The sequence below is a fragment of the Wickerhamomyces anomalus genome (genome assembly GCF_001661255.1).
Source record: "Wickerhamomyces anomalus NRRL Y-366-8 unplaced genomic scaffold WICANscaffold_5, whole genome shotgun sequence".
Lineage (NCBI taxonomy): Eukaryota > Fungi > Ascomycota > Saccharomycetes > Phaffomycetales > Wickerhamomycetaceae > Hansenula > Hansenula anomala.
Window position 1 is genome coordinate 634,647 of NW_017567114.1, and position 25,654 is coordinate 660,300.

A 25,654-nucleotide genomic window follows, 5' to 3' on the forward strand; every position below is an offset into this window, starting at 1 on the left:
AGAGAATGGAGAGAGGATTACATAGCCTTAGGATATCTTAGATTGGGTTAGGTTAGTATTATGTTATAGTATCTTATTACTGTTATGTTAACTCTTCATGCCCTAAAGCCAGCCTTGCTTCAACTGAAATTGGCGGCCGATCGTGAAATGGGAGGTGCTAAAAGTGACAGGACTGGTGTTACGTGGCAACGGGCGGTTACAATAGCATATTGTATTATATCTATATATCTATTGATTGTATCATATCTCTATTCCATCTCTATTCCATCTCTATTCATTAGTTAAACCCTGTCAAGATTGTGACAGTTTGTGGGTACAAATGATTACGTCTTGGAATTGGACTTGTATTTGCTGGTGTTGGGATGTTGATGATGTTGTTGTTGACGTCATTGTTTACAATTAGTTGCTAGGGGAAACGGATATTATGTAATATAATCATGTGATCAGTCATGTGATCTATATCAGGGTAAACACCACTTAATTTTTAGTGTGTAGCCATCACCAGGGCAAGTATCAAATAACAACAACAAGTAAACAAATGAAGTAACAACAATAAAAAAGGATAATAAATACAGTAAAATACAATAAAATAAAACAAAATAAACAGAATCACACTATTACTATTATCTATTACCATTATCTAATCCATAACTGCTAATAAAACCACGCTCAGCAGGGTAACACACCCCGGAGTCACTTATCCAGAGAATTTAATTCGAGACAGAAAGAAAATCACCAATTTAAACAACCTCATAAAAACATACACACCACGAGTATCCAATATATTTAATTTGAAATCTCATTCCTCATTCCTGAACTCATAACAATCCAATTCATAAACACATTGAAAACACACACACATCACTATAAAAGAGGTTTCCAGAGTCCCTTATCAACCAGCCATCATAAAACAAACAAACATTCTACTGATAACAATTTAATACCCAATATGAAGGTGAGTATATTCCATATCACAACAAATAATTGACCACTAACACCCCTCAGTTCATTGATGAAAACGATATCGAACTCATAAACCAATCCCTAAGTTTTGATACCTCAGATTGTCACGTAACTGGTGGATGTGATTTATTCACAACAAAACCTGTTGGTTCCGATAGAAAGTTATATAAAACTATTGATAAACATTTTGATGCCTTGATTGAAAACAATAATGAATCCCAAAATATAATATCTCCAAATGATATATTCTTGGAACAAAGACGGAGATTTAGTTCAAGTGATGTATATCCACCTCACCAACAACAAAACAATAATGGTGACTACCCACATGTTGAACACTCTTCACCAAGATCTTTAGAAACAACACCTTTTGGCCCTTTAAATCAAACTGCAAGTCGAAGAACTTTTGCCTATCTAATTGGGATTTTAAATGCAACTTATCCTGATAATGATTTTTCAAGTTTAGAACCAACAGATTTCCAAAAAATAAATTTAACAAAATTAAAATCAAAATTTGACAACACTTTAATATCTTTAGGAAAATCTTCAGATCAAAATTGGATTTATGATATAATAAATAGTCATATGGATTTAAATGATTGTGCATTTTATGAATTAAATCTTGATGAATCAAGTTCTTCATTCCTTGATGATGAACCTGGTCATCTTTGGACTTTAAAATGGTTTATCTTCAATAAAAAAAGAAAAAGAGTGGCTTTCTTATATTTAAATGGGTATAGATTATCCTCTCCAAAATTGAATCCAAATTTATCTTTATCAAGAAGAAGATTAACTATTGATAATGATGATGATGATTTTGAAGAATATGACCTAACCTATTCTGATGATGAAGTGATGTATGATGATGATGATGAAGATGGGTATGAGTATAGAAATTCAAATAATCAAGTTGTTGGAAATATTGAATTAGAAATGAGATGAAAAAATTAAATTGAGACCAATCCTTTTGATTCAATTTTAAATCCAACACTTTTATTAATCTTATTTGAAAATGGTGAAAAAATCAATTTAAAACTTCTTTTCATTATCCATCCATTACTATTCAATTCATCTATTGTTTCTCCTTGCTGTTGTTGTTGTTGATCAATATTATTATTATTATACCCAGGTTTGTATGTTTTCTTTAACAATATCCTAACTCCAATATTATTTGTCCAATTCAATCCTAATGTAGCGATCTTATTATTAAAAATTTCTTCATTTTCTTGTCTTGATTTAATATCTTGATCATTCCAACCTGATAACCAACCAATTTGATAATCATAATTAATTTTTTGAACATCTGTATTTAAAATATTTGTTAAAGGTTTATCACTAATTTGATTTGTAACAACAATACTAATATTATAATCATTTGCTAAATTGTTTAAATATAAACAGATTTGATCAATATATTTTTGATTTGATTCAAATATTTTATAATTATTTGTTAATAATTCCACTCTAATATGATGAGAAATTGAATCAATAATAACTAATTTAATGTTTTTCAATGGATCTTTTAATAATATTGGCAATTGAACATTCAAGATATGTTCTTGAGTTTCTAAATCTGCACAATTTATATAGAAAACTTTATCAATTTCTGAATTTATTTCAATTAATCTTTCAGTAGGTAATCTACCTTCTGTAGATATATAAACTGCATTCCCATTCAATCCACCTTCTTCCAGACTTAATTGAACAGTCTTGGTTAATTGCATACAAAATTGTGATTTCCCCGTAGAGCTTTGTCCAAATATTTCAGTAATCATACCTGTTTTAATACCATCACCACCTAAAATTTCATCAAATTGTGCAACTCCAGTGGTGAAACTTTGATTAATTTGACATTCATTTGTTGAAATTGGTTCACTGCCACTCTCCTTCCTCAAAATTGATATGAATTCATTGATTTCATTAACAGGTTTTTGAATTCTATTACTTATTTCAATTGATGAAGTTGATAATAGATCCACAATGCTAATTTCATATTTTATGAAAACTTGGAGTAAATTCTCAAATCTTTGATCAAAATTCAAAGGAGAATCTGGGAATTGTTTGTATAGATCCATAACATATCAAATAAACAACTTTTTCCTTGATCTTGATTTGTTGTTTGTTGTTTTGATTTTTGCATTTCAAAATCTTTGAGTATTAAATTTTTTTTTTTCTCCAGATTTCTCCAGCAACGGTTTTTTAGGGCAAAATTTCAACTACAAAAAATTCAATTAAAAACTTCTATTAAAATTATAAAATCTATAATGTTTGGATTGTTCCTATGTTGACCGTCTTGATCACAGTGTAGTCCTCAATCCCATACAAGGAACCCTCTCTACCAAAACCAGACTCTTTAACTCCTCCAAATGGAATGGAACAGTCTGTGAAAAGACCAGTATTACATGAAACCATACCACTCTCCAAAGCCTCACTCACACTGTAAATAGTATTAATATCCTTGGAGAAAACATAGGCTGCAAGCCCAACATTAACATCATTGGCCCATTCAACAACTTGCTTAGCGTTTTCAAATGGGATCAAAGCTCCTAATGGTCCAAAAGTTTCCTCAGATGCAACTTTCATACTTTGATCAACATTTGTTAAAACTGTTGGTTCATAGAAATTCTCACCTAAATCTTCACGACGACCACCTTTCAATAAGATCTTGGCACCTTTATCAATAGCATCTTGAACATGTTCCTCCACTTTATTCAATGCCTTGGAATTGATTAAACAACCATGTGTAGTTTCTTCATTTAATCCATGACCAATTTTAAAATTAGAAACTTTTTCTGCAAATTTAGCACCAAATTTTTGCAAGATATCTTTTTCAACATATATTCTATTTGCACAAACACAAGTTTGTCCTAATCCTCTGAATTTTGAAGCAACAGCTTGTTCCACTGCATTATCCAAATCAGCATCTTTGAAAACGATAACTGGAGCATTACCACCCAATTCAAATGATAATTTTTTCAAAGTTGATGCACTTTGTTTCATCAAGATTTTACCAACATTTGTTGAACCTGTAAATGAGATTTTTTTAACTTTTGAAGATTCACATAGTTTTAACCCAAATTCTGGTGTTTGAGTATCTGATAATACAACATTGAAAACACCTTTAGGGAACCCAGCTTTTTCTGCAAGATAAGCTAATGCTAAAGCAGATAATGGAGTTTGAGAATCTGGTTTAATAACAACAGTACATCCAGCAGCTAATGCAGCACCTGCTTTTCTAGTAATCATTGCACTTGGGAAGTTCCATGGGGTAATAATACCACAAACACCAACTGGTTGTCTTAATGTGAAAGCTCTATTTGTTGGATTACCTGGTTGAATTGTATGACCATAAATTCTTGGGGCCTCTTCGGCATACCATTCAAAATATGAAGCACCATATTTGACTTCACCTTTAGCTTCTGGTAAAGCCTTACCATTTTCCCAAGTGACTAATTTACCTAAATCTTCATTATATTCAGTCATTAAATTGTATAGATTTCTTAACCAAGTGGCTCTTTGTCTTGGAGTGGTATGTTTATAAGTCTTGAAGGCTTCATAAGCAGCATCAATTGCAGTATCCACAATTGAAACATCTTGATCTGGTAAAGTTGCAATGACTTTTAAAGTGGCAGGATCTGTCACATTGAATTGATTTGGACCTTGAGTCAACCATTCACCATTGACAAAAGCACCTTTTCTGACGATTTCTGGGTCTTTGAAAGTAGGAGTAACCATTTTTAATATGGGAATAATACAATTGACTAATATAAGATGAACTTTTTTTTCCCATAATTTCCAGCTCTTTATATACTAAAAAAACCGTCGTTATGAGTCGCGCGCGCAACTTGATCGTTTTGGGACACGAGGAATAAATGAAATCAGAAAATTCTACAAAAACTCATTTAACATAAATCACAGGTATTAAATTATAAAGACAATAATAAATATAAAAAAAAATGAACCATTAAGTAAATAAAATGAAAGAAAAACGACTTATGAACTCCCTAATAAATTAAATCAATCAATTAATCAATTCTTTCCCCTTAAATGTGCAGGTGGTGGACCTTCAGGTCTACTGAAATTCTCCAATTCAACATCATCAACTCTTGGGCTTGTTGGATTACTACTACTTGATCCGACTCCATTAGTGCCACCAGTATTTGGATTATTATAATAACGAGAGAAATCTCTTTGGAAATTCAATTCATGATCATCACCGGTCCCTTGAGTTTGACCAGTTGGTTGATAAGCTTGAGGAGGAGGACTTGATAACCCAGTGGAGTCAGGTACAAGTGCACTTAAATGTTGAGGTTGACCTGTATAATTTCCTTGCATTGTATTATTATTATTAGCAGCAGCTTCTTGAGCTTTTAGATTTGGATGGAATACACCTTGGTTATCATAATACCCAGCATCATTATCATTAGCTTGTTCACTATAAGGTGGCACGAAAGGTTGTTGAGTATTTGTTTGATGTTGAGATTGAACATAACTTGGGGGTGTTATCCATGCGGTACCTCTTATAGGTTCACGACCTTCTTGGCCCCTTCTTTTGTTGATTCTAATTGCAGCTAATACAACACATAGTATAGCCACTATGAATAAGACAAATAAGATCCAACGACCCCAAACCCAACTACTTGATGAACAATAATACCCCCAACAGTCTAAAACATTTCGGTTAGCCTCATTCATGATCTAGGAAAAAAGAGGTTTATACTCACCATCTCTTTTCTCTAAAGGTAACACGGGCATGACTAATAACCCTCTATCCTTCAATGCAATTTATAAACAAAAACAAGTGAATTATCTTTTTGAATTTATTGAATTCTCATTTGTTTGATGACGAATTATTGGCTTTGCCCTTTTTCCTAAAATAAAAAAATAAAGCTGAGTATTTAAAGTCACGTTCCAAATGACAGAATTGAAAATTGAACCAAAAAAAAGCATAAACAAACATTTCCAAAGTAACAAAAAGTGAGGAAATGAATGAATGAAGGATGAAGTTGTCCCATTTTTTGAAACTATTCTTATGGTTTCTTGCTATTAGATCATTCCAATTATCCATTGTTTACATAACACCAGCACAGTTCGATATAAGTTCTACAACTTATGAAATCACCAATTCATCAACACTGAACTCAATTTTCAATAAATTTATACATTGGGATAATGTATATTTCCATAGATCTTTCAACGAGGGTCCTTCTTTTGAGCATGAATGGGTTTTCGGTCCTTTATGGTGGAGAATCATAAACAAGATTCCGTATAATGGTGATAAATTTTTAATTGGAATCATTTTTGCAAATGTTTTGAATTTTGCAACAATGATGATGGTTTATGAATTAACTTTTTTAAAATTTAGAGATCCATTAAAGAGTTATCTAAGTTCAATTTTTTTCATAATTTCACCAATGGGTATATTTAGTATGACTCCATATTCTGAAAATTTATCAAATTTTTTAATAATATTTGGGTTATATTTATATTATCAAAGATCAACAATATGTTATTTATCATCATCCATATTATTCAGCTTTTCAGTAATGACAAGATCCAATACAATAATCATTGGGTTTTTATACCTTTATGATTTTATCACCAATCAATCAATAATATCATTAAATTCAGGATTAATATTAGCATCATCATTATTCATACTTAATTATATTCCATATTTGAATTTCTGTCCCGAAAGAGGTGAATGGTGTGATTATACAATCCCATCACTTTATTCATTTGCTCAATCATATTATTGGAATGTTGGGTTTTTGAAATATTGGAGTGTTAATAATATTTTCAATTTTGTTATCGCATCACCAATGTTGATCTTGTTATATAAATCAATTTCATCAACAAGGGATTTGAAATTGAAAGTTATAACATTGTTGCATTTGATTTTATGTGTTTTTTTCATACATGTTCAAATCGTTTTAAGAATTTCAGGTTTCATACCTATAACTTATTGGTATTTATCAGATTTGATTATGAAAGGCCAAGGTTCACGATGGATATTATATCTAGTCATTTGGATACCATTACAAGCTACATTATTCAGTTCTTTTTTACCACCTGCATAAATATAAGACTATTTAACTATAAAGGATATTTATCAACTTCATTTTCTCTTGTATAACCCATAGCTTCTTGCTCTTTAACTTTCTCCTCTAAATAAGGCTTAACAACATCAATGAATTTTTCATAACCTCTATATTCTTTAACATCCTCAGTCCAAGAATTAATACCATCTAATAATCTTATTGGGACATAAGGTTCTTTACAAATATCAACCATTGGCACGAAATAAGTTCTGATTGTAAAGACAACAGCACCGGAGATTGGCAATCTTCTAACACTTTGTCTTTCAGATCTATAATAGATTTGATTAATATCTGTAGCTTTTGGTGCAGTATACCAACCAACATTTTCATTTTTTTCATCACCAATACTTGAACTCCAATCCAATTCACCATCAGTTTGAATGAAATAATTGTTTCTAACCACTGGTGCCTCTGGAGTTAATCTTGTGAAAAACTTCTCCATACCTTTTTTCAAATGGGTGTTGTATTTAGGAACATCACCAGTGGTGTGGATTGCAGATAGTGGTAAGTTGACTTTATCTTTGAATCTCCAAAACCCAGCAAGGGCAATAGCACCTGATTTCAAATAGTATTGACCATCAGGTTGTTCAATCATTATGGCAATATCATCTTGTAATAAATTAGCGGCAATATAAATAGGATCATGATCAGGTTTTAAAATGTTGTATTCTTCATCATTGTATAGATTTTTCAAGACACCGTTTTTAAATTGGAATAAAGTTGGATATCTATTTGATAAATAATTTGATAATTCTAGGATTAATTCCATTGAAGCGTTATAAGCTTCAGGTAAAGTACCATAAACATCTATTCCCTTTTCTTTAAATCTTTTTTGCTTCAAGGCATGATATTTTGGCCATTCATTATCTAATTGGATCCATTCATTTGGATCCATTGATCTTATACCCATTGTGACATTATATTTATGTTTGAAAGCACGATATGGGATTGGTTTTGTATTTTGGATATCCCAATCTTCAAAAGGTTTTGGGGTTGGTAATTTGTAATCTTCTGGTGTCCATTTACCAGGAGATCTATTTTTATTATTTGCTAATTTGGAAGGTAATGGTTTTATGGTTTTATTTGATTTTATGAAATAGAATAATAAAGGTGATAAAGTGGAGATGATGAATGATACGATGATGAGTATTTTATAATCATGATGATTCTGCACTATGGATTCTTGTATCGAGTTGATGAATGTGATGAGGACACCCATTTTGATGATGGTGATAGAATCATAATTAAAAACTATAGTATTTAGAGATTTAAAGTTGTTTATAAAGCTACTTTTTCAATCTTGTTGTGTATAATGAGAAATCTGGTTTCTTATACCTTTTCAGGTTAAAAAGATAAAGAGGAGTGGCCATACCGAGATATCTGATTCAAAGAGGAAATTCGGTGAGCAAGGTAAGATTGCAGTACGTTCAAATGATAGAGAGTTGATTGTAATTAGAAGGAATATGGTTCGATTGAATAGTGGTTTAAATTTCTGTGTTTAAATTATTTGTTTTTATATGTTGTGTTTTCATAATTTGTGTTTCTATTGTGTTTGTGTGGGTATTAATTGGTATATCGAAAAAACATCACCAGATTGAAGAAAATAGAATCATCATTGAATCAGATAATTCAATAGTTTACAATTTACAAAGTCTCTACAATCTCATTCTTATAATTCGTATTCCATTAACCTTAATAATAATATACAAACCGTACCAAAATTCGTACTTCCCAAACACTAACCATTTAAAAAACTAATACTTAAAAAACCCTAAACTCAACATAAAACTTATGATCTTTCACCTCTTAATCTTCTAGCTAATTGGATATCTTTCTTTTGGATAGTAACACGTTTAGCGTGGATAGCAGCTAAATTGGTATCTTCAAATAATGAAACTAAATAAGCTTCAACAGATTCTTGTAAAGCACCGATAGCTGAAGATTGGAATCTTAAATCAGTTTTGAAATCTTGAGCAATTTCACGAACTAATCTTTGGAAAGGTAATTTTCTAATCAATAATTCAGTAGATTTTTGGAATCTTCTAATTTCTCTTAAGGCAACGGTACCTGGTTTATATCTGTGAGGTTTTTTAACACCACCGGTAGATGGGGCTGATTTTCTAGCAGCTTTAGAAGCTAATTGTTTTCTTGGAGCTTTACCACCAGTGGATTTTCTTGCTGTTTGTTTTGTTCTAGCCATTGTTGGATGATGGATAACAAGATGATTGTGTTTTTTGTAAAAGTGGGAAAAGGGATGGTTTTTATAATTTCTCTCCTGATTTTCCCTCAAAGTGGCGAATTTCCTTTTTGCTTTTCAGAGTTTTTGAAAAGTGAATTTTGTATGGGCATGTTGTGGTCAAATGGGGTGTGCTGAGGGTTACACTGAGGGTAAGTGTAAATATGAGTACTACTCTGTTTGTTGTGTTCCCAGATTTACACTTATCCCATGCGTAATTCCAGGAACACAAAATACTTCACAAAACACACCGTGCCCAACATTACGCACCCGCTACGCGAACATCTCAGCACTAGCTAATTCCCACAACATGGCCCATACATTTCCCACATCTGAGAAACATGTTAAATATCGCCACTTTCGCACCTCAATTGACCCTTGATTTTCTAATTAATTAACAACAATCAATTATTATTATACAAAATGTCCGGTAGAGGAAAAGGTGGTAAAGGTCTTGGAAAAGGTGGTGCTAAACGTCACAGAAAAATCTTGAGAGATAACATTCAAGGTATTACAAAACCTGCTATTCGTCGTCTTGCTAGAAGAGGTGGTGTTAAACGTATTTCTGCTTTAATTTATGAAGAAGTTAGAGGTGTCTTGAAATCTTTCTTAGAAAACGTCATCAGAGATGCTGTCACTTATACTGAACACGCTAAAAGAAAAACTGTTACTTCTTTAGATGTTGTTTATGCTTTGAAAAGACAAGGTCGTACCTTGTATGGTTTTGGTAACTAGATTTTACATTTTATCAAGTATGGTTAAAATTCGGTTTTTGAAAGGTATAAATTTATGTTTTTTGGGGTTTACGTTACATTTGGGTGTTATTTAAGTTGTATATTATATTTAATGTTATGAGATAGCTTTGAAATTAGTTGTAGTTTGTGTTTTTCTATCCCTTATTATTGATTTTGTATGTGTTTCATGATGTTTATTTTACCGGAGTTAAAAATAAATAGGAAAATTAACTACAATTGATTGATTTAAATGGATAATTAAACACTCTTGATGATACCATATTTCAGATATACATTCAAAGTATCAACGTCTTGTTTATTAAATCATTATTATCCATTGATCTAGATATATCAATGATTGAATATGTTAAATATACTCATACTAGCTAAAATGTCGCACCACAGGAAATTGAGCTATCAAGTGACTAACATATTTCGTTTGCAAAACCAGAAACAGAACATGGTGTATTAGGTTAAATGATCAAAAATAGGTGAATGGTTTGGTGATTTATAACTTACACAGAATAATTATTGTAAACACAAGTAAAAAAGGAATAAAGATTATTCAAGCAACAAATGAACAATTCATATTTCCTAGATTTCATACAATGGTTGTTGTAAGAAAGATGATTGTAAAACAATTTGAATAATAATTCTTGTATATTTATATTGCCCCTTGATATTAGCCGCCCACAAATGAACTTGTATAGAATTGTCGACTCTAGCATGGTACATGTCCGAGTATATCCGAGATTAGACTTGTTGACTACAATTGATTTTATAACTAGTCAAGATGAGAAAGCACTTTTGATGATACCATTTAATTCCAGATATTCATCCCAAGTATCAGCATCCCGTTTATTAGATTATTATTATCTATCAAGATATTAAATATCAATGATTAAATAAGTTAGATCCAATCAACTATCAGATCACAGTACTCTGGAGAAAACTCAAAGCAAATGGCAGTAAAATAATATAGAGGATTTTGACATCGTTTGGTACAACAATGATTATTGCTACTCGCAAGAAGTAGGTGTTAGTTTATGTTTGAATGACCATATTAGCTTGTAATTGTTTTATAACTCACAGTATTGACAAGTAAATATTCTAACAAGTTGAGTGAGCCGATATCCAAAAGATATATGATAATAAAATCATCTCACCTAAAGCACATGATATTAATGTGAAAGATTATAATGAGGAATTCTAGGATCAATTCTTGTAGATTTATAGTAATTATTGCGTTTGTGTCACTTTGATGTTCTAATTAGCCGCCCACAAGTCCACTTTGAATATGGGATGACAAATGATTTGATAGAATCCATTAAGAGTATTTACAATGATATCATTGGATATAACCATCAGAAGGTATATCGAATAGGTTGTTATAACTTGTATAGAAATCTTATTGTTTTTATATTACAAGTCCGAGTATATCCGAGATCCTAGGTTAACTAATAATTAGTCTATACCATGAATTCAAAAATATAGTACTATAAAGCTAGAAAAATACAGCTAACCAACAGAAAATATAGAATCAAGTGATCAGTTAATCAAATATAATTAATTGTACAATTATAGATTAATGGTTAAGTACATGACCTAATATTATGGATTATTTAGCTATAGTGGTATGTGATCCACAAATAATTTATAAATCTTCATATTAATATAATATTGAATATAACCATGAATTAATGATAATTAATTATATTAAATAGCTATTAAGTACCTAATAATGATAAAAAGTATACTACTTATTAAATTTCAATGCTATAATCACTATATTCATTTCTATTGTTAATCTTACATAATCACCCCATATTATATTAGATAATCAAAACTACGTATACGATTAAACCGTATACACTGAGCATATTTAAATCAAAAAATGGGCTATACCATGGGGAAAGTGACCTTTATACTACACAGCTCAACAAGTGACTCATAGATGTGAAAACCCTAAAAGTATTGCGTATATGGTATTTGATCACTGATGTGGATAGGATAACTGTTCACATCCGCACTAAAAAGCAATAATGGTGATGAGCCAATAGGAAGTGGTGATGTGATATGATAGTTTACCATATAGTTACATAGTTGACTATACAATCAAGTATACAACTACACTATCTACAATCAGTATACCCATACAATCAATATACCCTAATTAACAATATACCCATCCCATCACATAATCGATTGTTCTAGAAGAACCAGCAGCAAGTAACATAAAATAAAGAGAACAACAGAAACACAACGACACCTAAAATAACAACATCTTCACTTTAACCAAAATAGAAGCAATAATTCGATCTAGAACACACTAAATAAAATTTCTTTTATTGTGGAATTAAGGGATTAATACCCATCGAAAAAAAAGGGGTGTTACCCTGCCTGCCAATTAATAAGGGACCCAATTTTTGATTATAAACTTGAATCTATAATTCCATCTTAATCTTATTCCATTCCCTTTTACAACATCAACAACTTACACTTTTCTCAATAAACAACAGAGGAAAGTACATTCAATTAGCTAAATCACACTCTCCACATTCTCTTTAGTCTGTACAGAGAATCACCTTCTGGATTACTGAAAAGCTTTGTTTTTTGAAACCGGCATTTTCTTAATCCCTGAAACACCAACAAAACAAGTTATCGTCGTGTCACAAGAACAACAAGACCAAGAACAACAAGCTCTTTCAAAGCTCAACTCCCAAATGACTTCGTTGGCTCTATTTCCTCAACTGCGTCGTACTCTGACTGACGTGATGGAGGATGAATTATACCATGTTCCCTCCATTACTAATGCATCTCAACAACAGCAACTACCTCAACAACAAGGTCAACAATTCCAACCTCCTCAACCTCCTCAACAACAACAACAACAGTCAATAATGTCAAACTTCCATTTCAACAATTCAAACAACAGCTTGTCAAATTATAAAGCTTCTCCAACTTTATCACATGCAAAGCTTTATAGAAATCCAAGCGCCCTAAATTCTGAAGAAATGCTGACAATACCTGATAGTAACAATCATCATCATCACCATCATAACTACTCTTATCAAAGTCAGAATCAAGAGCTTTCCAGAATACCTTCTCATGATATGTATTATGATATCCCAGAACCTTTACCTTTGGATGAAGATAGACATATTTTTAATGAATTTGCTGATCCAAATTTAACTACAACTAATCATATTTATAGAAGTGAACAACAATATGCTGCTCATCATAACCAACCACAACAAAATAATGAATTAAATCCTCATCATCCTCATCATGCTCCTGCTAAACTGTTGAAATTTAATGATGATTTATCTTTAGATTATTTTACAAATGAAGATGATTCAAAATTTGTTATTTATCCTGTTATGTCTCCAACTATGATTCCTGAAGAGATAGAAGATGAAGAATTAAGTGAAGATGACGATGATGATAATGCTTATGATAATGAATTAACTTATTTGGATAATACTATTGAAGATGTTAAAAACCCTTTGAATTATCCTCATCAACAATTTCAAGCTCAACAGGAGGAAAGTCATAGAAATGAAGAACAATTGATTAAGAAACAAGAATTTGAAGAACAACAGAAGCAACAACAACTACAGCAGAAGCCACAACATGATCAAGGTGCACCAATCATCAAGAAGGAAAATGATGAAGATGTCACACAAGATTTAGAATCTGATATTGATCGTATGAGTCTTGATTCTTCAGATGATGAATATTCATCAAATAGTTCAGTTATTGAAGAGGATAGTTATACCCCATCTTTCAAAACTCAACTACAAACACCTCCAAAAGAATTAAAACCAAAACAAAAACGTTCATCATCAACTTCAATCCCATCAACTTCACCTCAAACCACAACCATCAACAACAACAATAATTTCAACAACAATCATCAATGTCAATTAATCAATCCTTCTACAAATCAACCATGTCTTAAACAATTTTCAAGACCTTATGATTTAATAAGGCATCAAGAGACTATACATGCATCAAGAAAGAAGATTTTCAGATGTGTTGTTTGTAATAAATTGGAAGGTGGTTTATCAAACAAGACTTTTAGTAGAGGTGATGCATTATCAAGACATATTAGAGTTAAACATGGATTAACTGGTACTGAAGCTACAGATGCTTTACAATATGCCAAAGATCATGTTGAATATGTTTGAGTTGGTTATGTTATGGATATTTTAAATTTTTTTTTGAGGTACAATTTTTTAATGTTTTTTTCTATTATTATTATTATTTTGTTTGGCTAAATAGAAGCATTTCTATACAGTTTACTCTTATATATATATATAAATATAAATACCCCCGTTACTTTATTAATCTATCATAAATCACATTACATTTGTAGTCTTTTAAAATCCCTCTTTAGCAACAGCATCAGCTCTTTCTTTTGCAATTTTTGGATCTAAATAATACTCATCTTTAACCAAATTCATATCTTTATCCAATTCCATAACTAGAGGAATTGCATTAGGGAAATTAACATCTTTAATATCTTCATCACTTATACCTTTAATCAGTTTCAATATACTTCTACAGGCACTACCATGAGCCACCACCAAAACAACACCTCTCTTATTCAACTCTTTTTGAATATCACCATATAAAATTGGTTTCAATCTATCAACAACCATATGTAATGATTCACCTCTTGGAACTTCATCCAACACATATTTATAACGTTCATCGATCGCACTTGTCCCTGAATCCTCTTTATCAATCAATGGAGGACATCCATCATAGGCACGTCTCCAATACATGTATTGTTCATCACCAACTTTCTCCCTTATTGAACTTTTATCTTTCCCTTGTAATGCACCATAATGACGTTCATTTAATCTCCAAGTTTTCTCAACATCTAGCCATAATAAACCTAATTCTTCCAATATGATATTACCAGTTTGTATAGTTCTTGTTAATTTCGATGTAAATAAAAACTGAGGTGATAAGTTTGATTGTTTAATTAAATTTGAAGCAAATCTTGCTTGTTCTTTACCCTTTTCTGTTAATTTTGCATCAATCCAACCACAAAATTTGTTTAGGTTGTTGAATTCACTTTGTCCATGACGTAGTATGATTAATGTGGGCATTGTTTGAATGATTGATATTGAGTTTATTGGTTAAAATTGGTTTAATTGTGTGAAATTAGACACATTTTTTTGTGATTGTTTTATACCTTCAGATTTCAATCAAGTGATGGTTTCTCGAATTTTTCTTTTTTGGGATGTGATGATGATGTAAACAAAAACACAGGGAATTGAAACAAGTTTGAAGAGATAAAGTGTTTGTTAATGAAAAAATGACGATTCAGTGATAAGATTTTCTGATCGAGCGTTCAAATTGAATCGATAAAGGTCAAATTCAGTATGTGCTCTTTTTTTTCCAGGTTGATTGTGATTTTGGGTAGTGCTGCCATTTGAAAAAGTGTCACTTATCCACCAGAAATATGGAACTTTCAGCTTTATTTACAACTTTTGAGAACCAGTGAGCAAAGCTTGAAACAATTAGACATTGGAAATAAATTTTGATTGATCAGCAATACAATTAGTAATTTCAAAGCGCATATAAACCCTTGAAGGGCCTTAACGGATTGCAAAGACGGTGATAAGTAGAATCAAGTACTTTCCGTAGGCCTAATGAAGATAGAGCTCTAAAATCAAAGAATACTATAACCAAATAATAATAATAATCATACACTATAAACGTAAATAACGCTTTTAAATTTTCAAAAACTTGAATATGCCACCGTTAATAGCGGGTTTAGGACGGGTTTTAGACGCTTACATCAGCGGAAGCGCTTCGGTTTTAATCGTATTTAACAGGAATAAAGGTGTTGAAAGCAAAAAAAATTATTAAATGGAATTCAAGGACATTTGTTGATTTAACTTCTTTTTAATAATGATGAAATTAATATATAATGGAATCATTCTCTGGTTTTATGTGAAACATCTCTTGGTATTACGTACATGTCAAAACATATTAAATTGAAAACAATATGTCGAACACAGATAAAGTAACCAATAATAATGATTTAGAAAGTGGACATGGTCCATCAACAACTACTGAAAAGATCAAGGAAAAGTTCTTTGAAAGTAATGCTGGTGATGGTACAACCGTTTACGACCAATATTTACATGGGTTCCCATTATATATGTGTCTTGGTTCATGTTTTGCCTCATTGTTTTTAATTGGTTTGGATCAAACTATTGTGATCACCATCCTTGAAGAAGTTGGTAATAAATTTAACGGATATGACAAAATGGGTTGGATTAGTGCAGGTTATATGTTAACTATGGCAGTCTTCGCAGCTACTTGGGGTAAGATGTCTATAATATTTGGAAGAAAATGGTCATTGTTGTTAGCTATAGTGTTATTTGAGGCTGGCTCTTTAATGTGTGCTTTAGCAAATGATATGGATGTATTGATTGGTGGTAGAATTCTTGCAGGTATTGGAGGAGGTGGTATCCAAACTTTAGTCTTTATTGTCTGTTCAGAATTAACTCCAATTCATCAAAGACCTTTAGTTTTTGTGGTTCTAAGTCTTTCATTTGCTTGTTCCACGGTTACCGGTCCATTGATTGGAGGTGCCTTCTCAAAACATGTTACTTGGAGATGGTGTTTTTATATTAATTTACCAATTGGTGGGTTGGCTCTTGGTTTATTGACAATTTTTTTCAATCCCCCAAGAGTGAAAGGCTCAATGAGAGAAAAATTGAAATTAATCGATTATCCCGGCACTTTCTTACTTACTTCAGGTGTTGTTATATTCTTACTTGCATTAACTTTTGGTGGTGTTCAATATTCATGGAACTCTGGTGCTATCATATCAATGTTCATCATTGGTGGTGTTTTGTTGATCATGTTTTGTGTTTGGAATTTCAAGTTTTCCAAGAATCCAATCATTCCATACTCAATCATCAAAGTTCGTCAAGTGGTTTTACCAGTTTTAAGTTTAGCATTGGTGTTTTTTTGCTTTATGTCAGTTGCAATCTTTCTAGCAACTTACTTTCAACTTGTTTTTGGTATGAGTCCATGGCAAACAGGTGTTCGTACTTTACCAGTTATTATTCCACTAGTTCTTGCAAGTTTAATTTCGGGTATTTTGATTAGAAAAACAAGATACATTAAGCCATATTCAGTGTTTGGTGGTATTTGTGGTGGTGTCGGTGTGGGATTGTTGTTGCTATTGGATATTGATTCTTCAAACTCTGCCAAAATTGGGTTATTAATTTTACCTGGTGTTTACACTGGTATTTGTTTGCAAACTTGTATGATTACTTCTCAATTGCACGCTCCAAAAGAAGCTGGAAGTACTATTTTAACAACATCATTGATCAATTTTAGTAGAGCTTTAGGTGGTACTGTTGGTGCGGATTTGTCACAAGCTATTTTCAATGCAAGTTTCAAGAATAGAATAATTAAAGCATTTGAAAGTTCACCTGATGGTACTCTTGGTGGACTAACAAGTAAAGATGCCACTATGTTGATTGCAAGTCCAAGATTGATCCAAAAATTAGATCCTGAGGTCAAGCTGGTTGTGTTGAAAGCCATAATGAGAAGTATCAAAAATGTTTTCATTGTTCTTACAGCTATGGCTTCTGTTTCATTTGTTTTAATCATCTTCTGGTCCAATAAAAGACTACCAAAAGGTGATGATGTTAAGCAACAGGAGACGAAGGAAGAAGAGCAGAAGCAAATGGATGCCAATGAAAAACTTCAAGATGATGCTCCTTCAGTAACTGGAGAATCAGAGGAACCGCAAACCAAACCTGAAACAACGACTTTGGAGAACAAATAGTATAACGGGGTGGAAATTGTATATAGCTGCATAAATAATTAATAGGATGCATAGCGTCTGTAAAATTGAATTTCTCGTAGTCGACTTTAGCTAAGTCAATACGTATTTTATTGAAGCTGCCAAAATGAAAGTGTAAGATACATAGATGATAGAACTATCTCTAGCTTGTAACTTTTCTGTAGAAGTTCCAAACAAGCAATAGGATTCACATGAAACAACTAAGAATGCCAGAGTGGTAACATATGTGAATCATGGGCACTATCTTATTAACCTTACTCCATGAGTTAGCTGAGTGATAATATCCATCATCATTAGGTTCTTCATCTCGGTCTTGAATCCCTAAACAGAAGTGAATGCCGAAGTTTTAGACGTTAACGATTACATAAGAAATTAATCATCGGAATTAGCTCAAGTTCAACTAGGACTGGCTAGTAACTACCTATGTTCCAGAAAACTTTATAGCAAAATGTTGTAACGTAGAAAAAATAAAGAGAAAGCAGATTAATGTTGTGGAAATTATATTTTTTGAGTATGGTGGATCAATATAAAAACGGTACTTTGTTCCCTTTTTCAAGTGGCAAGTGCTAATCCAAGTTCTGGTAATCTTGGTATACCTGAAAATGTCTAATACATTCAATCAACAAGATCTAAAAACTGGTCATGGAGCGCCTCAAACTACTGCTAAAAAGATCAAGGAAAAGTTCTTTGAAAGTAATGCTGGTGATGGTACAACTGTTTTTGATCAATACCTACATGGATTCCCATTATACATGTGTCTCGGCTCATGTTTTGCTTCATTATTCTTGATTGGTTTAGATCAAACTATTGTGATCACTATATTGGAAGAAGTTGGTAATAAGTTCAACGGGTATAATAAGATGGGCTGGATCAGCGCTGGCTACATGCTAAGTATGGCTGTTTTTGCAGCAACATGGGGTAAAATGTCTATAATATTTGGAAGAAAATGGTCGTTGTTATTAGCTATAGTGCTATTTGAAGCTGGGTCTTTAATGTGCGCTTTAGCAAATGATATTGATGTATTAATTGGTGGTAGAATCCTTGCGGGTATCGGTGGTGGTGGTATCCAAACTTTAGTATTTATTGTTTCCTCAGAACTCACACCTATCAATCAAAGACCTTTGGTTTTTGTCATTTTAGGTTTATCATTTGCTTGTTCTTCAGTCACCGGGCCTTTAATTGGTGGAGCATTTACCTTGCATGCAAGTTGGAGATGGTGTTTTTATATAAACTTACCTATAGGTGGATTAGCTGGGGGATTATTGACAATTTTCTTCAATCCTCCAAAAGCTAAAGGTTCAATGAGAGAAAAATTGAAATTGATTGATTATCCTGGTACTTTCTTACTTACCTCAGGTGTTGTTATATTTTTATTAGCTCTTACTTTTGGAGGTGTTGAATTTGCATGGAACTCAGGTGCTATTATATCAATGTTCATCATTGGTGGTGTTTTGTTAATCTTGTTCTGCGTCTGGAATTTTGAATATTCAAAGAATCCAATAATACCACTCTCTATTGTCAAAGTCCGTCAAGTTGTTTTGCCAGTTTTAACTTTGGCGTTGGTGTTTTTCAGTTTCATGTCTGTTGTTATCTTTTTGACGACATATTTCCAGCTTATTTTTGGTATGACAGCATGGCAAACTGGGGTTCGTACATTACCAGTTATCGTTCCTCTTGTCATCGCTAGTATAGCTTCTGGTATTTTGATCAAGAAAACCAGATATATCAAGCCTTACTCAGTCTTCGGTGGTGTCTGTGGCTCTGTGGGTATTGGTTTATTACTTTTATTAGATATTGATACTTCAGGTTCTGCCAAAATTGGGTTATTGATCATACCCGGTATTTACTGCGGTATTTGTTTACAAACCTGTATGATTTCCAGTCAATTACACGCACCCAAAGAAGCTGGGAGTACAATATTGACCACATCTTTCATCAACTTTAGCAGATCTATAGGTGGTACTCTTGGAGCTGATTTGTCACAAGCTATTTTCAATGCAAGCTACAAGAACAGAATAACCAAAGCGTTAAAGAGCTATCCAAATGGCACTCTTGGAGGACTCAACGGCCATGATGCATCAAAATTGATTGCAAGTCCTGGGCTGATTCGTAATTTGGATCCTGAAGTTAAGAAAGTTGTTTTGAAAGCAATCATGAAGAGTATTAGAAATGTTTTCATAGTCACCACAACTATGGCTGTTGTTTCCTTTGTCGTGATTTTGTTCTTTTCCAACAAAAGACTCCCTAAAGAAGAAGATGTGCAGCAGACAAAAGATGACAATGGACTAGTACAATCAAATGATTCAGAAAAACTTCAGGATAATGCTCTTTCAACAACTGGTGAATCATTTGAACTGAAAACGAAAACTAACGAACGCGCATCAGATACCAAGTGAACCAAGACACATCTAAACCTGTACTAATAGTCATCCTAATAATAAATAATAGGACACCGTGTCTGCATTTACTCCAAAAATGTGTAGTTTAAGTAATTTTTTTGGTGTCAAAAAGTGTTGAAGTAGTGGCCCATTTTCAAAAAAATGCTGGTTTGTTTTTGTTTTGCCTAATCGGGGCTTAATTGGATCTGTTGATAAATGGTCTGAAAATTTGAGGATTTGAGATTTGTGACAAAAATAAAACTGCTTTAGAATCTTTGCAATAGTCAGTTTGAATAGACAATAATCATGAGTTCACTCAAGGAAACGGTCGAGAAGACGGTCAATATGATCATCCCATCAGCTGCTGCTAATGATACAGTTAAAACCCCTAGAGAGCATTCCTCTCAGGATTCAATCACTTCAACCACTTCAAATCTATTGAAACAAAATAAGGAACGAGATTCATTCGAATATTTACAACAAACAGCTCAACAAGAAAGAAATAGATTGTCAGATATGTTGGATAGCGTCAGAAGTAGCTCAGAAGGTAACGATAATGAATCATTCACAGATGCTGATGAATTCATTTTCAACAGATCTTCAACAGATAGTTTACCGCAACAACATCAAAGAGAAGTTGAAAAGAGCTTTGAGGCAGCTACGCCTTCAAGAGCTGGTGATGATACCATCGCTCAAGATAGCCCAGCTGGTGGTGCTTCCATTCCAAGTGATCAAAGATTTGAATTTGAAGTTACTCAAGCTACACCACCAAGACCAAGAGCTATACAAGTCATGACTCCAACATTTGCAGGATCTTCAAATAGTGTTGTTGCGTCACCATCAAGTGCTTTCAATAGAAGATCAATAATATCTGATTATACTCCAAGTATTCACGAAGTAAACAAAGTGGCTTACATTGTGGAGGGTCAAACAGACCAAGAACTTGAACAACAACAAATTGATGATTATAATGACGAAAACCAGCCTGTTATGGGAAGCTTTGAAGAAAAATCAAAGTTATCAAGAAAACCATCAGTTATCAAAATAAGCAGAAACTCATCAAAAGGTAGTAATAAGAATGCTGAACATCATGAAAAGAATAAAGAAAGCATCAATTCGTTCTCTTCAAATACAAACAGTGGGAGTGGGTCCTCAAAATATCCAGAATCATCCTATAGTGGGAAAGATTATGAGTTTGTTGAAGGTGAAAAGCAAGCTCAACAAGCACCACAAACTGAAAAAATCTTGGAAGAATCTGAATCAACATCATCTTTTGAATTTAATTTAGGTCCTTTGAAAACTACAAAAGGTGAACAACAACCAATTGAAATGGAAAGATCTCATGTCACGAGTATTGATCCTGCAATTCCTTCAAGATCCACAAGAAGACCAATGAGTAGTGCATGTATTAAACCACCAGTGAATAAATTAAAAGAAGAACAAGAACAAAATAGACCAAGATCTATTGATATTGGAGGTATTGATAACTTAATGGTTGAATTGAATAAAGAGATTTACAGATCACCAAACACAAAGAACTCTTCACAAGAAAGTGAAGTTGATCACAAAAGACAACAATCTGCAACTGATTCAATAAATAGTACTGAAAAGGCGAAAAGACCATTACCACCACCACCTGTTCCAAAACATGAAAAGAAACTAAGTATGACAACTGCAAATGACGAAGATTTTGTTACAGAAGATGAAGATGGCGAAGAACAACATCATGAATCTAAAAGTGTTAAAGAAAGTAAAAAGAAACACAAGAAAAAATCCAAACACTCGAAAAAGAGACATTCATCATCAAAAGGACATTTTAATCATGATACATTAACTCAACTACTACAAGTTACTGAAGGTACGATAATTGGACAAGAATTCCAAAATATTGGATTAGAACCAAATGAAAAACAATTATTAGAAAGATTGGTTGATTCTTTATCAAGATTAACTGCTGATATGGTTATTGATTCTGATAGACATGATGAAAGTGTAAGAAGATTGAATAAAGCCATCAAGGCACTTGAAGGGTTTTGATTAGCTTCTCGTTATTTGATTTTATCTTTGTTTAGGACTGTTTTTCCCATCATGCTTTTTTAATGTGTATTTTTATATTTTGTGTTTTAATGAATGATTTTTATTGCTTTACTACATTATAGTTTCCTTACTCATTTACCCATTCTTCCATTAAAAAGATATATCAATACATATTATACATAGTTTTCCTTTTCCTTGAACCAAAAAACGCAAAAAAAAAGAGGTAGCATCCAAATTGAGGATGTTTATATATGGCTTATGAATATGAACATGAAACGAGTGAATGTGCTGTTATGTGTTGAATCGTTATGGTAATTTTCATTAGTTGGTGGTTGTCCTATTTTTTTTCATTATTATTATTTGACTTCTTCAGAAGTTCTTCAGTGGCTTTAATTTCTTGTTCAATTTGATTGAAATCTTTGATTTCATAGATCCCAACATCTTCATCCAATACTTCTAAATGTAGACCTGAGTTTAAGATTTTTTCATAATCAGGATGGTTCAATTTCCATCCTAATTTATTTGATAAATAAGCAGCCACATTATCACAATAACCTAACAAAGAGACATCAAATTCGGCATGCTCAACCAGATCTTTATTGATTAATATTTGTGGAACTTCAGCAGGCACCATATTGACAATCTCACTAACAGGTGCAACTTTTAAAGAGGTACCAATACAAATTAATAAATCACATTCTTGGACATCTAATTTGATGGAATCGTGAAATTTCTTTGGTAGATCTTCACCGAAAAAAGTAATATCAGGCTTCATAACACCATAAGATCTTGGATAATAGTTTTCATCTCTATTGAATCTTTTTTCTCTTTCCTTGTAACAATTTGGACACACTGGTAATTCCAATTCTTTAATATATTTGAAAATCTTAGATCCATCAATTTTCCAACGACAAGTTTGACAAGTAGCAGCAGCAAATGAACCATGACATTGAATAGTTTTTTCTTTTGAAATACCAACATTAGCTTCCAAATTATCAATATTTTGTGTATAATTTCTCAATAGCTTGCCTTTATCTTCTAAAAGTTTAATGAATGCATGCAATGGTGTATAAGACCCTAATGGTGGTAAGATCATATGAGCAACACTATAGAAAATAGTTGGATCTTCTCTAAAAGTTTCCAAATCGAAAACTTCTTGAGGATCAGATAAACCTAAATGTTTAACTTGGGAATAAATACCTTTTGAAGATCTGAAATCTGGAATACCTAAACTTGTAGAGATACCAGCCCCAGTTAAAACCAATATTTTACTGGCTTTTTCAATCTGTTGTAATGCATGTTCCACTGTATAAATATCATCAAGTCTTGTACGCATGTATAAAACTCTATTCATGGCTCTTTGTAATAATTTCACAATTTTCATGAAATTTTGTTCATCATCAATATCATCATCAAATTTGATTGAATAGAACCCTAATATGACAACAACGTACAACATATCAGAACCTCTTGGATTATCGGGTAGGTAATAATCCAAGAATTTATCCATACCTTGAGTTTTCAACAGTTTTCTAGCTTCTTGACATTGTTCTCTGGTAACTTGGGGTAAGATCCATTTCCCATCAACTTTCTTTATTCTGCTTCTCTTTGGAGCTTTTGAACCCTTTGGAGGTGTTGTAGATGATGAAGCACTTGAACTTTGGGTAGTTGTAGTTGTAGTTGAAGGAACAGCATTGGTATTATTATGACCATTTGAGGTTGATGGCGGCGCTTGCTTCAAGTTTAGATGTAAAGCAGCACTTGGAGGCAGAACAGGAGTAGCAGCTTTGGCATTATTGGTGGTAGCACTCGCTATAGGATGGGTCTGTGGGTGGTTAGGAGCATTGTTTGATGGGATCAGTATACGTTGAGGTGGTTTCTGGTTGGTGATGGTTGGAGCTGTTTTACCTGGCAATAACCCGGTTGTGGACGTGGTTGAAGAGGAACCTGATGAGCTGATTGGCTCTGTTTTGGCCTGTTTGTGGCTGGAGTCCTCGCGCTGAGAATCTGAGGCGTCTGGCAGGGGTCTCTTGCCTAGCTGGGAGCTGTTGAAGTCCATTTCACCTGACGCTTTAGCTGTTGTTGATGGGCTTTTGGATTGTTTTGAAGATGGTTTCAAATTTCTTTCCATTTTTTTGACCATTTTAAATTTTTTTCTTTTCGCAAAGGGAAAAATCGTGTTTGAAAGGGATTTTGCAGGCAGACACGGCGCGCGCTAGGCTGGAATGAATTGTTTGATTAGGCAGAACAGATTCAGTCTAGATAGCGAAAGCCAGGTCTCACTCACAAAAGATACTGAGAATAGATAGAATCAAACTACAAAAGACTCTTCATTAGCCTCCTTTATATACCAAATCTATTGGTTTCATGACTTATCACTGATGAAACAGATTTGAAAAAATCCCATTTCGTTGCTTGGTAACGTCGTTGTCGGTGGTGTTTGGGTGTGTATGGTTATACCAAATTATCTCGAAAACCAACCTAGAAGTAATATTTGAAAAATACATAATCGTGAAATTTGAGACTGTTTATATCCGAAAATGACTTCTTTGAACTATGGTTATTGCGCGAAATTTTGAGCAAACTTACAATTTCCATTCCCCAAGGCCATTCATGGCCAAAGTAACCATTTTTTGTGCCATCGCGAACTTTACCCGCAAATCGCCTGGAGAAATGGTCAAAAAAAATTGATTGAAAAAAACTGAAGATCAAGAGTGAAAAATAGTGACAATTTGATAACAAATCTTGTTACTTTTGTTGAGATATTGTTAGACAAGATGGCCAATAAACCTGTTAGACTTCCCCCATTACCAAGACTACGTGTCAAGAAACCAGTTTCTCAAACACAAGCTAACCCTTGTGTTGTTGTGATGTCAACTTTATTGAATTGTTGGTCTTCAAATGGTGAAGGTGCAGCTGAGTGTAAACAATTAGAAAGCAGTTTGAAAGAGTGCATGGAAATAAATGTATGTATTTTCATATGACTTATGATTAATTGGAGGCTTCCAGTACTAACTATATAATAGAAAAAACCAGTTGTTGTCAAATCATCAATCAATTACCATGCTTCTCGTCTATATCCAAAGATCAATGGTAAACCTCATGATTAGGTTTATTGTATTTAATTACAAATCACAAACACAGCATTCAAACCCCATCATACCTTCATTTTCACTCCACATACTTTCCAATATTGAATCACAATTTTGACATTTTAATGTCACCTTGTACATAACATCAACAAAAGACTCCAAACAAACTATGGAGAATTAATGAACCAAAAAAGAACACCGTGTTCAACATTATTTATATGATCCAATAATCTTGTGCTTTTTCTTTACATTTTGTTAATTTAACGT

The 25,654-nt window shown here is 32.8% G+C and overlaps 13 protein-coding genes across 13 annotated transcripts; 7 read left to right on the forward strand and 6 right to left on the reverse strand.

The window, feature by feature from the left end:
* Positions 1-949: 949 nt before the first annotated feature.
* On the forward strand, positions 950-1,905 carry MAF1 (RNA polymerase III-inhibiting protein MAF1; the record flags this gene model as incomplete). The annotated part of the gene is made up of 2 exons (XM_019185030.1): positions 950-955; positions 1,006-1,905. The coding sequence occupies 2 exons, from the start codon at positions 950-952 to the stop codon at positions 1,903-1,905; spliced, it is 906 nt and encodes a 301-aa protein (XP_019037331.1).
* Positions 1,906-3,139: 1,234 nt separating this feature from the next.
* Positions 3,140-4,707, reverse strand: UGA2 (succinate-semialdehyde dehydrogenase (NAD(P)(+))). Its single transcript, XM_019182589.1, has one exon. The coding sequence runs from the start codon at positions 4,696-4,698 to the stop codon at positions 3,223-3,225; it is 1,476 nt and encodes a 491-aa protein (XP_019037332.1). The 5' UTR covers positions 4,699-4,707; the 3' UTR covers positions 3,140-3,222.
* A 609-nt stretch (positions 4,708-5,316) lies between these two features.
* On the reverse strand, positions 5,317-5,610 carry WICANDRAFT_19313 (resistance to Congo red protein; the record flags this gene model as incomplete). The annotated part of the gene is made up of 1 exon (XM_019180824.1): positions 5,317-5,610. A coding segment is annotated over one exon (294 nt), but the record flags the coding sequence as incomplete, so codon positions are not given.
* Positions 5,611-5,963: 353 nt separating this feature from the next.
* On the forward strand, positions 5,964-7,043 carry GPI18 (GPI-anchor transamidase GPI18; the record flags this gene model as incomplete). Its single annotated transcript, XM_019183699.1, has 1 exon — positions 5,964-7,043. The coding sequence occupies one exon, from the start codon at positions 5,964-5,966 to the stop codon at positions 7,041-7,043; it is 1,080 nt and encodes a 359-aa protein (XP_019037334.1).
* Positions 7,044-7,059: 16 nt separating this feature from the next.
* Positions 7,060-8,283, reverse strand: WICANDRAFT_33870 (heme-dependent oxidative N-demethylase family protein; the record flags this gene model as incomplete). The annotated part of the gene is made up of 1 exon (XM_019182122.1): positions 7,060-8,283. The coding sequence occupies one exon, from the start codon at positions 8,281-8,283 to the stop codon at positions 7,060-7,062; it is 1,224 nt and encodes a 407-aa protein (XP_019037335.1).
* A 456-nt stretch (positions 8,284-8,739) lies between these two features.
* HHT1 (histone H3) lies at positions 8,740-9,686 on the reverse strand. The gene is given in 2 exon segments (XM_019186495.1): positions 8,740-9,534; positions 9,551-9,686. 1 exon segment carries the CDS (start codon positions 9,262-9,264, stop codon positions 8,854-8,856), a length of 411 nt encoding a protein of 136 aa, XP_019037336.1. The 5' UTR covers positions 9,265-9,534; positions 9,551-9,686; the 3' UTR covers positions 8,740-8,853.
* A 37-nt stretch (positions 9,687-9,723) lies between these two features.
* On the forward strand, positions 9,724-10,035 carry HHF1 (histone H4; the record flags this gene model as incomplete). Its single annotated transcript, XM_019182148.1, has 1 exon — positions 9,724-10,035. One exon carries the CDS (start codon positions 9,724-9,726, stop codon positions 10,033-10,035), a length of 312 nt encoding a protein of 103 aa, XP_019037337.1.
* Positions 10,036-12,757: 2,722 nt separating this feature from the next.
* RPN4 (stress-regulated transcription factor RPN4) lies at positions 12,758-14,224 on the forward strand (the record flags this gene model as incomplete). Its single annotated transcript, XM_019185031.1, has 1 exon — positions 12,758-14,224. One exon carries the CDS (start codon positions 12,758-12,760, stop codon positions 14,222-14,224), a length of 1,467 nt encoding a protein of 488 aa, XP_019037338.1.
* A 192-nt stretch (positions 14,225-14,416) lies between these two features.
* Positions 14,417-15,154, reverse strand: WICANDRAFT_33945 (2,3-bisphosphoglycerate-dependent phosphoglycerate mutase; the record flags this gene model as incomplete). The annotated part of the gene is made up of 1 exon (XM_019182132.1): positions 14,417-15,154. One exon carries the CDS (start codon positions 15,152-15,154, stop codon positions 14,417-14,419), a length of 738 nt encoding a protein of 245 aa, XP_019037339.1.
* Positions 15,155-16,059: 905 nt separating this feature from the next.
* Positions 16,060-20,276, forward strand: WICANDRAFT_85250 (uncharacterized protein; the record flags this gene model as incomplete). The annotated part of the gene is made up of 4 exons (XM_019185865.1): positions 16,060-16,077; positions 16,141-16,855; positions 19,258-20,168; positions 20,199-20,276. The coding sequence occupies 4 exons, from the start codon at positions 16,060-16,062 to the stop codon at positions 20,274-20,276; spliced, it is 1,722 nt and encodes a 573-aa protein (XP_019037340.1).
* A 288-nt stretch (positions 20,277-20,564) lies between these two features.
* Positions 20,565-22,295, forward strand: NBA1 (Nba1p; the record flags this gene model as incomplete). The annotated part of the gene is made up of 1 exon (XM_019185032.1): positions 20,565-22,295. The coding sequence occupies one exon, from the start codon at positions 20,565-20,567 to the stop codon at positions 22,293-22,295; it is 1,731 nt and encodes a 576-aa protein (XP_019037341.1).
* Positions 22,296-22,779: 484 nt separating this feature from the next.
* On the reverse strand, positions 22,780-23,997 carry HST1 (histone deacetylase HST1; the record flags this gene model as incomplete). The annotated part of the gene is made up of 1 exon (XM_019180927.1): positions 22,780-23,997. A coding segment is annotated over one exon (1,218 nt), but the record flags the coding sequence as incomplete, so codon positions are not given.
* Positions 23,998-25,072: 1,075 nt separating this feature from the next.
* Positions 25,073-25,405, forward strand: MRP10 (mitochondrial 37S ribosomal protein mS37; the record flags this gene model as incomplete). Its single annotated transcript, XM_019182116.1, has 2 exons — positions 25,073-25,261; positions 25,322-25,405. 2 exons carry the CDS (start codon positions 25,073-25,075, stop codon positions 25,403-25,405), a joined length of 273 nt encoding a protein of 90 aa, XP_019037343.1.
* Positions 25,406-25,654: the final 249 nt, after the last annotated feature.